At 37.6% G+C, this 18,329-nt stretch overlaps 1 protein-coding gene across 1 annotated transcript in view; it reads left to right on the forward strand.

The window, feature by feature from the left end:
• The window catches only part of JMY (junction mediating and regulatory protein, p53 cofactor), a 94,976-nt gene that overhangs the window by 37,518 nt on the left and 39,129 nt on the right, over nucleotides 1-18,329 (forward strand). The window contains exon 3 of the mRNA XM_066273633.1: nucleotides 7,721-7,871. Within this exon, the coding sequence (XP_066129730.1) occupies nucleotides 7,721-7,871 (151 nt within the window). The remainder of the gene's footprint in view (nucleotides 1-7,720; nucleotides 7,872-18,329) is intronic.

Raw genomic sequence — 18,329 nt, forward strand, 5'->3', positions numbered from 1 at the left:
AATAAATTTATGCCAATAAATTCTGCACCTTAGACAAAATGAAAACCTTCCTTTGAAAAAAATACAAACTATCAAAATGGGTTCAAGGAGTAATAGAAAAATTGTGATAGCCCTATATTAGCAAAGTTGAATTTATAACTTAAAGACTTCCATCAAAGAAAATCCCAATTCCAGAAGACATCATTGGAGGATTTATCAAACATTCAAGGAAGATATCATACCAGTCTGCACAAACTCTTTCAGAAAACAAAGCTCTGATAAGAGAAAAGGTCGTTAATGTGTAGTGGTGGCACTATATAATTCAGAGTGTGCATACCCTACAAACCAGTGGTCCAGTGCTTCCCAACCTATGTTTGAGGCCAGCATTATCTTGATACCAAAACCAGTTGATATATACAGAAAAAAGAGAACTACAGATAAACATCCCTCATGATGTACATGTAGTATTCTTTAATATAATATTAAGAATAGAATCCAGTAATCTATAAAAAGGATGATAATACTGTGAATAGTTTTTATCTCAGAAATAATATGTTTGGCTTAATATTTAAAAAATAATGTAACTTATGTAATCAGAATAAAGAAAAAATAATATTTTATAGCTTCAGAAATTATTTGATAAATTTTAGTCTGTATTCATCATAAAAACTCAAACTAGGAGAGAAGAACTTCTTTAACCTGAGTAAGCAAATGTATGAAAAGTCTGTGACATACATGACTTCTTTGCCCTGAAGATTGGGAACAAGGCAAGATTGTCACACTCGCCAGTTCAATAAGGCAAGGGGAAAAAAAGGCATATAAATTGGAAAAGACAAAGTAAAGCTGTAAATGTAAATCACATGGTCATGCTTGTAAAAAATCTTAAGGATTCTAAAAACTACTGGAAATAAGAATTACAAGGTCAATATTAAAAATTCATTTGCATTTTCTGTCTTCTAGGAATGCAAGTGTTACCTATCCTTTAGATCAGAGGTCCCAAACTTTTTACACAGGGGGCCAGTTCACTGTCTGTCCCTCAGACCGTTGGAGGGCCGCCACATAACAGTGCTCCTCTCACTGACCACCAATGAAAGAAGTGCCCCTTCCTGCGGCGGGGGTGGGGGGGGTGGGGGGGGAGGGGGCGGATAAATGGCCTCAGGGGGCCACATGCGGCCTGCGGCCGTAGTTTGGGAACTCCTGCTTTAGATAATTCTCACCTTTTAATAAATGCATTATTTTATTCTCTAATATTCATTTTGAAAAAAAAATTTATGAATAGATGCTGCTGAAGCTAATTATGTCATTTCTATTAATAGTCACTTTCAGGTGATTCCTTACCTGGGACATTTTCATTAAAGGATACTGCTACATCAATATAGTCACAAATTTATCTTGGCATTTGTTTCACATAGGAGTTGGGAGTTTGGGGGGGGGGGGTTGTTTTGTTTTGTTTTCGCTCTCCCAGTAATAGACAGAAATAGTACTTGTTACTTATGTAAAACCCAGTATCCAAGCAAGTGATGTACTTTATAATAAGTAATTCCATGCCAAGAAATTTGAACTTATAAACTAGTCTCACTGTCCTAGCTACCTAAACTAACATAGACTTTTTTCCATGTTAAAAACAGGCACTGTTTTCTAACCCTGAAATTGAAAACAGAGGTGTCATTGTATTTAGCACATGATCCAGATGACCGATGCTATACATCTTCAAATTTGCCAAGTTAGGAAAAGATCTCAGTATACATCCTAGCTTAATGTCTTAGGTACAGTAAACTGTAATTACATTTTTAAACAGTTGGCTAAACCATTAGCTACTAAGTTTCAGAACTCAGTTAAAAAGCAGCATTACAAAAGCATAATATGTACAAAAAATAAGCACAATATGTGCTCTGTAGACTTGACTATCCATGAAAATAATCCAAGAAAAAAGTACAAGTTCTCTTTAAATAATTACCACTGGATTTTTTTTTTTTTACTTTTTCTCTTCAAAAAGCCATAATGCAAATTTTCTCATTTTTCTATACAGTGTTTAATTAATTATGTAAGTGGAAAGAATTTTTGCCTTAGTAATCTGAGTTATGATTTTTTAATTTTGAACACTGCTTGTTCTGTTTATTAAATTTCTATTCCATAGTGTATCTGTTGGGGTCTGACTGGATAATCAAACCAGTTACTTCAACAGAGGGATTTTAATAAAATAATTGTTAATAAATTATAAAGTTGTTAGCCAGATTGTTAAGAAGGCAAGTTGTAACTGAAGATATCAGAGTTAACAATTGCCAAAACAGCCACCAGTCTGAGGATTGGGGGGTGCAAAGGAAGGATGGTAATTCTTAAATTTTTAGTGAAGAGGACGGGCCCAGATCTGGTGAAACTGGTCTTTGAGGAAGAAAGCATTGCTCATCTATTGCTGCTGTGTTTGAGCTATACTGGTGGGAGACCCTGATCTCTGGGGATAGGGCACTGATGGACTGCTGCTGGTTTGCCTTTGGGGGTGGGAGGGCACACAACACAGCTGGTTTTGCAAAGGTGGAAAAACTGCAGAGTGGATTCTGTTAATTGCTTCCAGAAGATCTGAAGATGCCAGGTTGAAGAAGTGGGTCTGGGATGATGCTCATAAGAACAGCTAACAGTAAAATCAAGTGATGCAGATGGGAAGAAGCAAGTCTCTTTTCCTCCTCCAACCCTTCCTACTGGTAAAGCCTAAATGTTTTCAGAGCTTGAACACTAGCATCAGAAGGCAGAAGATTGAACTTGGAGCTGATAGGCAAGAATTTACACACATCAGAGTTTCAAAGTAGGGAAAACCTAGTTACCTAACTTAAGGTCTTAAATATAATAAACATACAAGTTTTTTAAAGGGTACAAAGTTTAGTCATGTCATCGAGGACTTCTATTCATATTGTGCTGTGTAAGAGTTTAAAACTGTGGCTCAGTATTCCGTTCATTAAATTTCTATTCATACTTGTGAATTCTAATCTTGAGCTTTTTAACTTGAGAGTTTTAAAATTAGAAGTAATCACAACAAAAAGCACAAGCCTTGATGGTTCTGCTACTGCAAACCAGTCTTCTAGAATTCTTAAATCTAAGTGGTAATTTAAATATGCCACATACTACTAAGAATCCTACAGTGGGGTTTCCTGTTGCCTGTCAAATTAAGTACAAACTCCTCAGGCAGACATTTAAAGGCCTCCTTATAGTGACCACACCTCCTTTTCTAGTCCTGTCTCCCATTACCTTTATCTGTGTTACTTAAACTCCACCAGCTGGACTGCTGTCTCTCCCTTATGCATTGAACTTACCCTGCCTCTAGGCTTTTGCTCAGGTTAATTCTTGCCTCCAGCATGCATTTAGAAGGTGGTTCTCTTTCCCCGTGTACTCCACATGTATCTGTCAACATCCTGTTCCTCAATCCAAAGCTTCTGCAGTTAGGAATCTCAATAAGTTGTCCAAATCTAATCAACTAAGTTCTCTGTCACTAAACCTTTCATTTTTCTTAAAGGTCTTAAAATAGCTTTATTCCTTTTTATACAGAGACACTGTCACAATCTAAAATACCTGGCCAAAATTCCACTTATTATTCGCTTTAAAAAAGAAAGTCTGCCCAGACTTTGCATCCCAAACTCCACAGATGGTGCTCCTCGTGGGATTTTAGGCATACTCTATCATGACATTTTTCATATTCTATTGTAATTCCTTATTTGGATATCCTTGCCCTCCACTAAGCTGAATATCTTGCTCTCTAGTGTCTCATATAATACTGGCACTGAGCAGATACTGTACATGAGCATTTAGAATGAATAATAGAATGTTAAGTGATTTGTCAAAGGTTTCACAGCATAGTCAATAGTTCTCCTAATTTCAAGACAGATTTCTTCATCATAGTCTCTCTGCCCCCCCCCATTAAAGTATAAGTTTCTTGGGAAAATATGCATCTTACTCATATATTTCCTCCAAAGCACCTAAAACAGTAGTCTCTTTATTCAAATTATATAGTTGAGATGATTTCCAATTATTAGCCATGGGAAAATCTAAAAGGGAAAAAAAATCAACCATATCCAGTAGCATCATTTAATTTTGACTCCTGTAATATGAAACTAGAGATACACTAATCATCTTCTGATAATTAAAAAATACATACATATCCATTCCAGAGGAGTAGAGAATTGGATATCATGAATCCAGGTTGCTGCTACTAGCTTAACTTTATTTGCTTTCACTATTTTTTAGAGTCTCAGAGTGGAGTTTACATAGTTCTGCTTCACTATTAATAAGGAAGACATTTAGGATCTGATCATAACTCTACTTCCTCTCCCTCCTCCCATACTCTGGCAAAAAGAGCTAAATCTCATAATTTTGTCTTTTCTTGGGCAGCATATATGAAAACATGAGCTCATTGTTTGCTTGACTAGAAACAGGAAACCTCTGGGATAATGTGTCTTCAGCTGTTTTGGTGGTATATGGTTTGTGAAATCAAGAGGAGATAAAAGCATTTTTTCTTGTTCGTGCTTATAAAAGATATATATGATTTGGAAGTCTAGATTTTAAATAGGAAGAAAAATGTTACCCATAATTCACTACTAGAGATGACATCAATAATAATATACTTTATGTATTTTGTCTTTTTTTCCTGGACATTCTTTTATGTCATTGAAATTATATTTATGATTTTTACCTGTGTTCACTAAGTACTAGTGTAAACATTTTTCTGTTATTAACTTTATAAACATTTTTGCATAGAATTTTTGGGGTATATTATACATAAACGTCTCTATTATTAGATATCTGGGATCCAGTTTTTTTCATTTTAAATAACATTGCAGTAAACATCTTTAGTTAGTAATCTTTAAAAGTATCATCTTAAATACCTTCAAAAAGTATGGTATCAAAAAATACTTCCCAGAAAATGTTTTAATCAATTTGTAGTTCCACTAGCCTTATATGAATATGTCTTTCACCATTACCACACTAAGCTGGTTAGTTTCATTCTTAATATTTACTCAGTGTGTCTTTCTAAGTGGTTTGTCATCCTACTATCTAAAAACAGCTATTTTGTGTCTTTTCTCCTCCCTTCTTCTGCACCAATTTATTATCTGGGCTCTTCTCAAGGGAAAGCAGAAATCTTCAAACAGGAGTTCCCCTAATTCTTCCTTTATCAAACCCAAAATCTGCCTTTCTTTGTGCTATAGAAGAACTGTGTCTCCATTTACCAAGAGCTAATCTGTGCACTGGTACTCTGACCCAGTCCCTTCTTATCTTTCAAGAACCTTCCTACTCTCTCCCAATAGCCCCATCTCTTTCCTGCATCTGTGGGTTCTCTCTGCTGGATATTTCTTTTCACCACTCAACCTGCTCCATGATCTGCCATTAAAATAAAACAAAAAGCAAAGGGCCTACCCTTAAGCCTTATCCTTTTCTAATTTCACCTTGATTCATTCGCACATCTCTCAAAAGGGTTTTTATGTTTACACGTGTCTACATTTCTCTCCTGATTAAAAATGTGTATGGAAGTGAACCAGTAATTCAGCTGAGATCTGATGATGTGATGTAAGTTAATGTGCAAAGGGATTTCGCTTATTTTCCAGAACTATTATTGCTAAGTTCAGTGATTTTTATGCTCTTAGGCCCATGGATACTAGTTGTCTTCCTACTTGGCAGGGTGTTTGACAGGGTTGGTTTTTCCTCATTTGAATCCTGCTCCTTAAACATGATTCCATACCTTTTCTGGTATATCCCCTACCTCTGGCTCAGTTTCTGTAGGCTCTTTTTCACTCAAGCTGAGTGCTGGAATTACGTAGGGCTTAGTCATGAGTCTTTTTCTCATGACTTCCTTAGATGATTTCCTTTGCTCTCATGGCTTTAAATGCTTTCTGTGTGTCAGGGTGACCCCAGATTTATATTCTGGCCATGACTTTTGCAAAGTCAAACTTAACATGCAAAATGAAATCCTGGACCTTCTCTTTTTTGAAATGAGCTATTCCTCTACTGTTTACTTTTATGGAAATGGCAATTTCATATACATATGTATTCCCAGTAACTTTGGCGTTATTCTTGTCCTCTTCCTCTGCCTGGCATTGTTTTAACACTGCTAATAAATTGTTCCCTGTGTGCTGGGTACTGTACTGAGTGTTGTTTTGTATACATTTTCCTCTATTTAGAAGACCCTTCGTTTGCTTAGGAACAAGTATATTGTTGCTAACAATAAATGTTACCTTCCTTTGGGTGTTACATTTCCAAGTGATTAAAATTTTACTTTGGTTTTAGACTTTTAATTTTTATTTATTACACCATTTAGAGAATTGCCTACCTGATTTCTTTCTTTTTTTTTTCTTTCTTTTTGTATTTTTCTGAAGTTAGAAAAGGGGAGGCAGTCAGACAGACTCCCGCATGCGCCTGACCAGGATCCACCCGGCATGCCCACCAGGGGGCAATACTCGGCCCCTCTGGGGTATGGCTCTGCTTCAACCAGAGCCATTCTAGCGTCTGAGGCAGAGGCCACAGAGCCATCCTCAGTGCCCGGGCAAACCTTGCTCCAATGGAGCCTTGGCTGCAGGAGGGGGAAGAGGGAGACAGAGAGGAAGGAGAGGGGTAGGGGTAGAGAATGGGTGCTTCTCCTGTGTGCCCTGGCCAGGAATCGAACCTGGGACTCCCGCACGCCAGGCCGATGCTCTACCACTGAGCTAACTGGCCAGGGCCCTGATTTTTATTTTTGAAACTCATTATAAATATTTTAGTTGCTTATAACACTTGATATGTGCCAGGATTGTATTAACATTTTTCTGTATTTTTTTCATATTCCTAATATGGTATTAATAACTTCTCATTTCACTTAAAACAGTCTTTTCTCGATACCTGATAAAGCAGGGTGGAGTCTATGGAGTCCATTGCTGTTCTTGCTGAATTGTACTTTTCTTTCATGTTACAACTATCTCTGTAGTGATTTTATATACTTTTAAATTGTTGCTTTAGTGAATTTATTTTAGCATTCACCTTGTGTATTTCTGTCATTTGATTTTCAACTTTCCTTAGTGCTTTTGTTTTAATTGTGACTCTTGTAAATAATACAAAGCTAAATTTTCTGTTATTTTTATCCAGAATTCTTCAGTCTTAAAACCTGAGTTTTTATTTTATTTATTATTTACTAGTTATTAAATAAGTATTTTATTGGCACAAGTAATTCTTAAACTGCCCTGGCACGGTAGTTCAGTTGGTTGGAACATTGACCTGATGCGCCAAGGTTGCACGTTTGGTCTCTGTTTTGGGTACACACAGGAAGCAACCAGTGAATGCATGGTGTGCCAAATGGGTGTCTCTCTTTCTTTCTCCCTCCTCCCCTCCAAAATCAGTAAAAAAAAAAAAAAAAAAAGATTTTTAAGTAAAAAAAATAACTCTTAACATGAAAATGTAATTATCACAAAGAAGGAAATAAACTTTTCATTATCTCAGCACCCCAAAATAATGAATTATAGTATTTTTCTGCACATCTTTTTTTTGTATATGGAGGAAGAAAGGATGAAAAAGAAGATAGATAAGGATGAAGAGGGAACAAAGTTTTATGTCAGTATCGTCAACATTGTTAATTTACTTGTTTTGTGAATTCTTTGTACTCTGGATCAGGAAAAAACTGGTATTCTTTATTTTAGCACCAAGCACAATGCCTGATATGTAAATATTCAATAAATGTTTAAGAAATGAATAAAATAAATTAATTTTTTAATTTTTCTTTTTTTCTCTTGAGATTTCCATGGAGAATGATTATCTGGGTCCCCGTAGAATTGAAAGTCTACAAAAAGAAGATGCTGATTGGCAACGGAAAGCTCACATGGCTGTGCTGTCTATTCAAGATCTTACTGTCAAATATTTTGAAATAACAGCTAAAGCTCAAAAAGGTGAGTTTCCCAGTAAAATCATCCTTATTTATTTTTGAGAATGAGTAGTTTAAGTATTTTATGTTCACAATAACTTTATTGAAAAGTATATAAAGACCATTCATAATCCTAGCAGTTAGGGAAGATCACTTTAACAAACTTATATCCTTTAAACTTTTTCTAGGTATATGTGTTTACATATCCCCCTATAAAAAGAATAATAGTAATGGGGATTATTATAGTATGATTCAATTTTGACACCATTCACAGTTAACAAACCCCATGGTTTAAAAGCACATCCTCCAACAAGACTATTCTCACCTCAGATAACTACTTACTAATTTGGTGGGGTCCTCAGGCCATCTGCATTTATAACCAACTGGCTATAAATTTGGAGGATCCCACAGCCCTTTTAGGTTTAGTAATTCACTAGAGTGACTCATAAAACTTGGTAAAGCACATACTTAAGAGTTTATAAAGGGTACAAATCAGGACAAGCCAAGGGCAAGGTCTGTGAAGGTTTGTTTTTTTCAACTCCCTTCCAAAAATGGCCATAGAAATCCTTCAGTGGCTCCTTAATATGCAGTTCAAAAATGACTGCTAAGCATTATTTTAATCATCTGTTTTATCTCTTTACCTGGCATTAATATAGGTTAGCACTCAGGTTATTCTTTCAGCAAATCCACATTTTCTTAAAAGTTTCATTTAAAACAATTTATTCCTTCAAAATGCCAATGCTAAATGTTAACTTTCCTTGATTCCTTAGCATCCTTTGGCATTTTCATTTATTTAAAAAATAAAACCAACAATTAGATAGGTATCGTGTTTTTTAATTTTACGTTTCTTTGGTTATTGAGAGTTGAGCTCTTTTGTTTTCATGTAATACTTAGTATTTGCATTTTTTCTTTGTTAACATTTTTTGCCTATTTTTATGGTATTTTTTTGTGTTGATCTATAAGAGCTCCATATATTCATTGATATTTTTATTATATTTATATTATAGTTGTATTTTAACTTTTTGACATCTGTTGCAAATATTTACTCCTAGTTTTTCTTTTAACATCTTTTGTTACACAAATTTTATTTGTAAAAACCATCAGTTTTTAAGAATGACTTTTTAAAAAAATCTTTAAATTGCTATTTAACATGTTGTATATTCTAAAGTAAGTGTCTGTGTTCCTTCAAATAGTTAAAGCTCTACTAAAAATCCTTTTATATACGGGTCCTCGGGTTACAACAGTCTTGACAAACGTTTCGAATTTACAACACTCACTCCCATAAAAACTTAAAAAATTGAGACGTGTTTCGGCTTACGCTGTGCATGTCCTACTGACAGACTACGTGAGTGAACTAGTGTGGTTGCATGTGGCAGAAGAATACACAGTAACACTGCATATGAGTGAGGGAGGTGGTGTCCCCCAGCACGCTAATCTACACATTTTGGACTGTTAAAAGCGCAAGTGTTCTGTTTGTGTTAGGCTAGGGTGTGTTTTTACTTACACCAAAATTTGGTTACAACACTATTGTAGGAATGGAACTATGTTGTAACCCAAGGACCTCCTGTACTTGGATTTCTTCCTAGACTCACTTTTCTGTTGATAATATTGTTACCTTGTCTGTTCTTATGTTGTAATTGTAACTTTATAATGAAATATATTACCTATTTCATTATCAGCCCTTGTCATTAGTTTGCAAAATATCTTGGTTACACTCAATTATTCTTCCCTAAAATAGTATTATAACCTTTTTTAAAAATTAGAATTCTTTCCAAATGAATGTAATTTTGACCAAAACTACAGTGTTTTAGAATTTGAAAAAGGTTTTCTTCTTCATGGAGAAGAGTAATTGCTTTGTTTACTCTTCTTATTGTTAAAAAGACAAATGTTATAGGATAATTTGGGAAAAAATTTGTGTGATTGGTCTACCTTGTCATTTATTCAGGTTTGTCTCTTCAGGAAAGTTTTGTAGGGTTTTTGTTTTTTAATCTGGTTTCTATGCATTTCTTGTTTAGTTCACCTCTGGGTGCTTTATGTTTTATTTTTGTTATTATTAAAGGGCATTCTTCCACTAAATAGGTTTTGAGCTTTATATTTTAATCTTCAAATCTTTAGTCCTCTTTTGGTGTTTTATACGGTATAGAATGTGTTAAGGTGCTTAATCAGATGTTTTACTTCTATACAGTGTGAAATTTTACAGCTATGATAAAAACTGTCAATAATTATTCATGATTTCTATTTGTTGAGTAAAGTAAATGATATTTGTTTCTTAGATTTAACTACATGCTTCAGATAGAATTATAGTTAACATTTAGTATTTAATTTTAAAGTGCTTTCATTCTTTTAAGGTTTATTTTAGTCAACAATAACCTTTTTGTTTTAATGTTGATGTGAGTGATTTTGTGCATAGATGCTGGCAGAGATATCTGAGATTGATGCTCATTTCTACTTTTTAAACTCATAGATTCAGTCACCAAGTTTATTCTGTCCCATCTTTCCTGTTCCTCTTACTGCCTAAGCAGGTAGTAAGTAGTATTAGCTTAGAAAGTTTGAGTAAACTATATATATTGTCTCTTCCCATCCTCATTCTTTTTAGAAAAATAGTATAAGGCCCTGGTCGGTTGGCTCAGTGATAGAGCGTCAACCTGGCATGCGGGAGTCCCGGGTTCGATTCCCGGCCAGGGCACACAGGAGACGCGCCCATCTGCTTATCCACCCCTCCTCCTTCCTCTCTGTCTCTCTCTTCCCCTCCCGCAGCCAAGGCTCCATTGGAGCAAAAAGATGGCCTGGGCGCTGGGGATGACTCCTTGGCCTCTGCCCCAGGCGCTAGAGTGGCTCTGGTCACGACAGAGCGACGCCCCGGATGGGCAGAGCATCGCCCCCTGGTGGGTGTGCCGGGTGGATCTCAGTCGGGCGCATGTGGGAGTCTGTCTGACTGCCTCCCCATTTCCAGCTTCAGAAAATTTTAAAAAAAGAAAAAAAAAGAAAAATAGTATAAAATGGTATAATATGATTAAGGAATTTTGAAAATGATATATACTCTATTACTCTGCCACCATTCTTTATCTCGTGTTGTTTTATGTACATTTCAAATACATATGAAAATACTTTGCATTTAAAAATATATTGTATTAAGATGAGCTATACTATAGAACTTGCAGGCATCAAAAGGATAATAAGGGAAAACTACAAACAGCTCTTTGCTTACAAATTTAACAAAGGTGAAGTGGAACAAATTCTGAAACACAAACTATCACAATTCATACAAGATGAAATAAATAACCTGAATATTTTTATAACTATTCAAGATACTGGATTTGTAGTGTAAAATCTTCCAAAAAAGATTTCTCTAGGCCTAAATGAATTCACTGACAAATTTTACCAAACATTTGAATAGTAATTCACTTCTACACAATTTCTTCCAAAAAATAGTAGAGGAACACTTCCAATTTATATTAAATGAGACCAATAATGCCCTAAATCCAAAACTACACAAAAACAGTACAAAGAAAGAAAAAGTGAGAGAGAGAGAAAAGGAAAGGGAAGGGAGGAAGAGAGAAAAAGAGGGAATGAGGGAGGGAGGGAGGAAGGAAGGAATGAAAACTACAGACCAGCATTCTACATAGATAGATGCAAAAATTCTCAACAAAATATTGAAAAGAACCCTGGCCATTTGGCTCAGCGTGTGGAAGTCCTGGGTTTGATTCCCGGTCAGGGCACATAGGAGAAGTGCCCATCTGCTTCTCCACCCTTCCCCCTCTCCTTTCTCTCTGTCTCTCTCTTCCCCTCCCGCAGCCAAGGCTTTACTGCAGGGGTCGGGAACCTATGGCTCGCGAGCCAGATGTGGCTCTTTGATGGCTGCTTCTGGCTTGCAGACAAATCTTTAATAAAAAAAAATGTTAAAAATAGAAAACATTCTCATTCATTTCCTACCACTCATGTTTATGGGTTGCGGGTGGCTGGAGCCAATCACAGCTGTCCTCCGGGACAACACCAAATTTTTATTGGATAATGCGTAACGTACATGGGTCGTTGTATGGCTCTCACAGAATAACATTTTAAAATATGTGGTGTTCATGGCTCTCTCAGCCAAAAAGGTTCCCAACCCCTGCTCTACTGGAACAGTTGACCCAGGCACTGATGATGGCTCCATGGTCTCTGCCTCAGGCGCTAGAATGGCTCTGATTTCAGTGGAGCAACGTGCCCCTGATGGGCCGAGCATCGCCCCCTGGTGGGCATACCGGTGGATCCTGGTTAGGCGCATGCAGAAGTCTGTCTGACTGCCTCCCCACTTCTAACTTCAGAAAAATACAAAAAGATAGATATATATATTAAAATATTGAAAAGAAAAAAAAAACTTTTTAAAATTTAACAACCGTGACCAAATGGGGTTTATCTTCTTTTACTCAGTATGTGAACAGCAATCAGTATAATCTATCATATTGAAGGTCTAAAGCAGTGGTAACTAAGGGTGATGGTGCCCCACACCAAAGGACACTTAGTATCTGGAGACATTTTTGGTTGTCACAATTACAGAGGGTGTTACTAGCATCTAGTAAATAGGGCCAGAGATTATGTTAAATATTATATGTTACCCAGGACCATCCACCCTAGTGGCAAAACATTTCCTAGCTTATAATGTCAAAAGTGCTGAGGTTGATAAATCCTGGTCTGAAAAATAAAATCATGATCAACATATCAATAGATTGCTAAAAGCATTAGGCAAACTATAACATCAGGTGTGCTAAAAACACTCAGCAAACTAGGAAGAGAAAGAAACTTCCTTAACTTAAAGGGCATCTACAAAAACCCTAAAACCATTATCTTATTTAGTGATGAAAGACTGAATGCTTGCCCCATAAAATAGGTAAAGGGGACAAGGATGTTTATGCTTCCCACTGCTATTCAACATATAATAATATAGTAAATCTTAGCTAGTTGTAATAAGGTGAGAAAAATAAATAAAAGATATATAGTTTGGAAAAGAAGAAAAAAATAGTCCCCATTCACAGATGATAACATTGTTTATATTGAAAATTGCATGGAATCTACTTTTTTTGTTTTGTTTTGTATTTTTCTGAAGTTGGAAACGGGGAGGCAGTCAGACAGACTCCCGCATGTGCCCGACCGGGATCCACCCGGCATGCCCACAGGGGGCGATGCTCTGCCCATCTGGGGCGTTACTCTGTTGCAACCAGAGCCATTCTAGTGCCTGAGGCAGAGGCCATGGAGCCATCCTCAATGCCTGGGCCAACTTTGCTCCAATGGAGCCTTGGCTGTGGGAGGGGAAGAGAGAGACAGAGAGGAAGGAGAGGGGGAAGGATGGAGAAGCAGATGGGAGCTTCTCCTGTGTGCCCTGGCCGGGAATCGAACCCGGGACTCCTGCACGCTAGGCTGACGCTCTACCACTGAGCCAACTGGCCAGGGTCACATGGAATCTACTTTTAAAAATGATAGTATTTATGCCTGACCTGTGGTGGCGCAGTGGATAAAGCATTGACCTGGAATGCTGAGGATGCCAGTTCAAAACCCTGGGCTTGTCTAGTCAAGGCAAATATAAGAAGCAACAACTATGAGTTGATACTTCCTGCTCTCAACCCTCCTTCTTCTGTCTCTCTCCTCTCTCTAAAATCAATAAATAAAAATCTCTTTTAAAAAATGATAATATTTATAATAGCTCTTTTCAAAATGAAATATTTAGATATAAATCTAACAAAGTGTACAGAATTTGTATATTGACAGCAAAGCATTGATGAAGAAAATTAAAGATATAAGTAAATGGGTTGGCATGTTGTGTTCATGGATTGGAACATCAACATAGTAACAATATCAATTCATCACAAAGTGATCTAGAGATTTAACTCTATGCCTATCAATACCAGCAGAGGGTTTTGTTGTTGTAGATTTAAATGGGCTGGTTTTAATTTATATGTAAGGACAAAGGAACCTAAAATAGCTAAATCTAAATCAGTTTGGGGGGGACCACACATAGTAGAATCACACTACCTGACTATAAATTTTTGTAGAGCTATTGTAGCATGGTATTATGGAAGAGATAGAGACTTGTAAAGCAATGGAAGAGAATGGAGAATACAGAAATAAGTTCATAATACACAACCATTTACTCTTTCATAAAGCAAATCAGTAGAAAACAACAAATGGTATTAGAACATATTGGCTGTCCATATGCAGAAAAATGAACCTTGACCCAAAGCCCTCATACCTTATATATATAAACTCAAAATGGATCTAAGTGTAAAACGTCTAGAAGAAAACATAAGAGAAAAATATTTGTAACCTAGAGTTAGAGTTACTAGCAATGATACCACAAATACAAACTCTAAGAGATATAAGTGATGATGAATATGAACCATAAAAGAGAGAATTGATAAAATGAATTTCATCAAAGTTGAAAACTTTGACTCTGCAAACAGGATGCAGAGTAATGAGAACCCTTCCTGCCTGCTGGTAGGGATGCAAAATTGTACAGTCTCTCTAGAAGTTACTTTGTAGTTTCTTACGAAGTTAAAGATAGTTACCATATGACCCGGCAATCCCATTCCTGGGTATTTGCCCTAGAGCAGTGTAGTAATTTTTGAAATAAAAATTAAAAAACATCACCACACTATGCTATTGATATATTAATAATAGGTCCTTTGAACTTTTAAAGATGTCTTTCCCTACTGTAAACTATTTTTATGAGAACTGTATGCTTGGTTTAGACTGCCTTTAAGATGCACTCTTCTCTGTTTTTTTAAAAAGTCTGCATTGCGGTTAAAAATATATAACCATTACAGAAAACTTAGAATATTAGAGGGAAAAGAAACTTTACATCTGTAATCCTACCAGCCTTATGTGACTACCTTATGTCTTGTCAATTTTTTTTGGCTTATTACCTAATTGCAGTGATGTTGTATATATTCTCGTGTATAGTTCATATGTTATTGGTTCTGGTTGTATACAATTTTGATTACTACTCTTATAATTTGCTTCTCTAGTTTTAGGCAGAATATTTTTGTATGGGAGGTGCATCATTCAAGCATTCAAAATGCTTCATCAAAGTCATTGTAGACTAGAACTCAATTCTGGTGACTTTCCTCAAACAGGAAGAGATATTTCGTTTGCTTGACATTCCAATTCTCCTTTCTGAATGTGTTTTCCTCCTCCCATTTTAATGTAAATGGTCATTATATAAAAGAAACAATAAGGATTTCAGTGTGGCTTTTTGCTTTTGAGAATAATAGTTCTCCTTTGTGTCTATAATCAGAAGGTAACCTCTTTTTATTATAGAAGAGGAGTATAAAATGCCCTTCTTTTATTTCCTTCCTTATACAAAGCCAGGTGTAATCCAGTTTTGATATATTACTGCTTAGCTTTTAAAAACATCTTAAATGAACCTGACCAGTGGTGGTGCAGTGGATAGAGCGTGGACCTGGGATGTTGAGGACCCAGGTTCTAAACTCCGAGGTTGCTAACTTGAGTGCAGAGTCACCAGGTTGAGCGTGTGATATAAACATGACAAGATGTTGTGGTAGGTAACTTCCTGAGACTGAGTTAGGACAGAGAGTTGCTTCCAGACATCGTCCCTGGATAGAGAGCAAGAGAAAAGGTTCCTGACTGTGAATAGGTGGACTGACTGTATCTCTGTTTACAAGTTCAGGTAAAAATGGTATTGATGATAGATTAAGCAGGCTTAAACAACTTGGGTACTAGTTTTAATTTTACTACAGTAGGTGTGTAACCTTGCTTTTAAGTTAGCCAAACTCCTCAGTTACACATGTCTTTATAGAAGGTATCAAGGCATACCTGACCTGTTATATAGGATTGCTGGGCATTTAAATAGAGATAACATAGGGGAAAAGTACTTTGAAAATAACGTAACCTCATATAAATGTGAACAATTTTGGTTTTTGCATGAGAGAAAAGAAGAGAAACAAAACGGACCATGTGTTTGATTAATGTTGCCATGGGAAGTAGGAGAGACATTTGACTATCGTTCTCATTTAATTCCCATAAAAGCTGCCTGACTAGATCCTATATTTTTTTTACTCAAGGGAATTGAGCTCAAGAACAATTAACACCTGAGTGAGGAAGTAGAAAAATCTTGCGAGGTAATAATTGTGAATTGCTTGCTACGAGTGCCAAGGGGACAGAGTGACATGGTGATGCATGGTCTCCTGGATGAGCCTCATGAGACGTGCTGGTCTGGTTCCCCTCAACTGCACCACAACTAACCTATTATGGAGAGGAAGAATTTTCAAACCAGTTGAGAACAAGCAGGAATAAACGGGCTGCTTTCCTCCCGGTCCTCCCTGGCCTTACCCTTGCCACCTCTATAGTGGCTATAGGGATAGGTGGGCTGGCTTAGGCCAAGAAGACCCAGCAATCTTGTCCCCTTACTATGTGAGGGGTGAAAAGACTGAGAAGCATTAAGAGGTGAATGCTATTCATTATCCTAGTTCTTCAGGGATACGTGAGAGCTTTAGGGTTAGGGGACCTGTAGGGATTGAAAGATAGGATTTAGGAGATTTGCTGATATAGGGTTTGATGTGAGAGAGGTGAGTCCAATGGGTATCTCCCTCTATTTTTACAGCTGTTGGAGTACTCAGGATGACTGTGTGGGGTCCCGTCCAAACTGGTTGGAGAGGTGTCTTTCTTCAGGTCTTGTATACCTGGTCTCTGGGTAGGAGGGAAAAATGTGTCTTAGTTGTTGGAAAAGGTTGGGGTAACAGCTTGTTGACCTCTGCATGTAGGTTGGCTCACATGTGGGCCAGAGCAGGAAAGTAGGACCCGATAGCAGGATCCGAGGGTGTAAGGGGACTGAAGTTCAGAACAAAGGGCTTACCATACATAATTTCAAAGGGGCTTAAATTTAAGGGTTTTCTGGGCATAGCTCGAATTCTCATGAGGGCTAAGGGAAGAAGCTGGGGCCAAGGTAAGTGTAGTTCTAGGATGTTTTGTGAGATGATTTTTGAGGACCTGGTTTGCTCGTTTGACCTTCCCTGAGGACTGAGGATGGTATGGAATGTGTAACTGCCATTTGAGTCCTAGGTAGGAGGAGAGAGATTGGGTGATGTGAGAAATGAAGGCAGGGCCATTGTCAGATTGAAGCACAAAAGGGAGACCAAATCGAGGAATAACGTGTTCAGTTAGGATGGTGGCAACAGTGCCAGCATCTTCCCGTTTTGTGGGGAATGCCTCAGTCCATCCCGAAAAGGTATCTACTATGGTGAGGAGGTATTTGAATCCCTTATATTTAGGCATATGCATAAAGTCTATTTGTCAATTTTGGGCTGGTAGTTGTCCCCGAGCCTGGTGGGTGGGGAAAGATTTGGGGTGTATTCCTCCCTGTGAGGAGCAAGAGGTACAGATATGGCAAGATGAGGTTATGCATTTAAGAATTGTAGAAATACTATTACCTGTAAGGAAGGAGGAGATGTAGATTAGAAGAGGTTGGTAGCCTAGGTGGAAAGACTCGTGTATGGACTGCAAGATGGTCTCAGTCTGGGATTGCGGAAGAAGGAGTTTACCATCCTTGAGAAACCATTCCTCCTTTTGTGGGAGAGAGGAGTAGATAGTTTTCTCCTTAGTGGAATATTGTGGAGTAAGTGAGGTAAGGAAGTAAATTTGTGAGTCAGGAGGCTGGGTTGCAACTTCCTTGGCTACCTGATCAGCTAAATTATTTCCAGTAGATATAGGAGAGATGCTTCTTTGATGTCCCTTGCAATGAATAATGGCTGCTTGCTTGGGAAGTAGGGCTGCATTTAAAAGACTTTGTATGTAATTGTGGTTTTGGAGGGGATTGCCTTTGGTAGTAAGGGATCTGCGCACTCTCCAAATGGCTGCAGCTGAGTGAAGAATATGATAGCAATATTTTGAATCTGTGTAAATATTAGCCATTTTGCCAGAGCTGAGAGTTAGTGCTCTTATAAGAGCTATAAGCTCAGCCTGTTGAGAGGTAGTACCTTGTGGTAGGGGCTGAGCCTCGAGGATGAGGTGTTGGTTGGTGATGATTGCATAGCCTGCCTGAGTGAACTGTTGTCTGATCTTAAGTGCGCTCCCGTCAATGAAGAGAGTGAGGTCTGGAGAGGAAAGGGGTGTAGAAAAGAGGTGAAGAAAGGGTAGTGAAACGTGTGAGAGTTTCAATACAACAGTGGGCTGGAGGTAAAGAGGAGGTAGGAAGAAGTGTGGCTGGATTTAGGCTAGAACAGGGCTAGAAGGAAAACTCAGGATTTTCAAGAAAGATAATATGAACTTGTAATCGAGAGGGTGATAAATGGGCTAAGGCCTTATGAGTAACCAGGTCCTGTAGGTTGTGAGGAGATCTGATGATGACCTTTTGTCCTAGTGAAAGCTTTTTGCTCTCGAGGGCTAGCAGGGCAGCGGCTGCCAGAGCTCTGAGGCAGGGTGCCCATCCCTTGCAAGTGGGGTCTAGCTGTTTAGAGAGATAGGCAACTGGTGCGAAGGAGGGTCCCTTTTGATG

This window comes from Saccopteryx bilineata, chromosome 4, assembly GCF_036850765.1.
Source record: "Saccopteryx bilineata isolate mSacBil1 chromosome 4, mSacBil1_pri_phased_curated, whole genome shotgun sequence".
NCBI lineage: Eukaryota > Metazoa > Chordata > Mammalia > Chiroptera > Emballonuridae > Saccopteryx > Saccopteryx bilineata.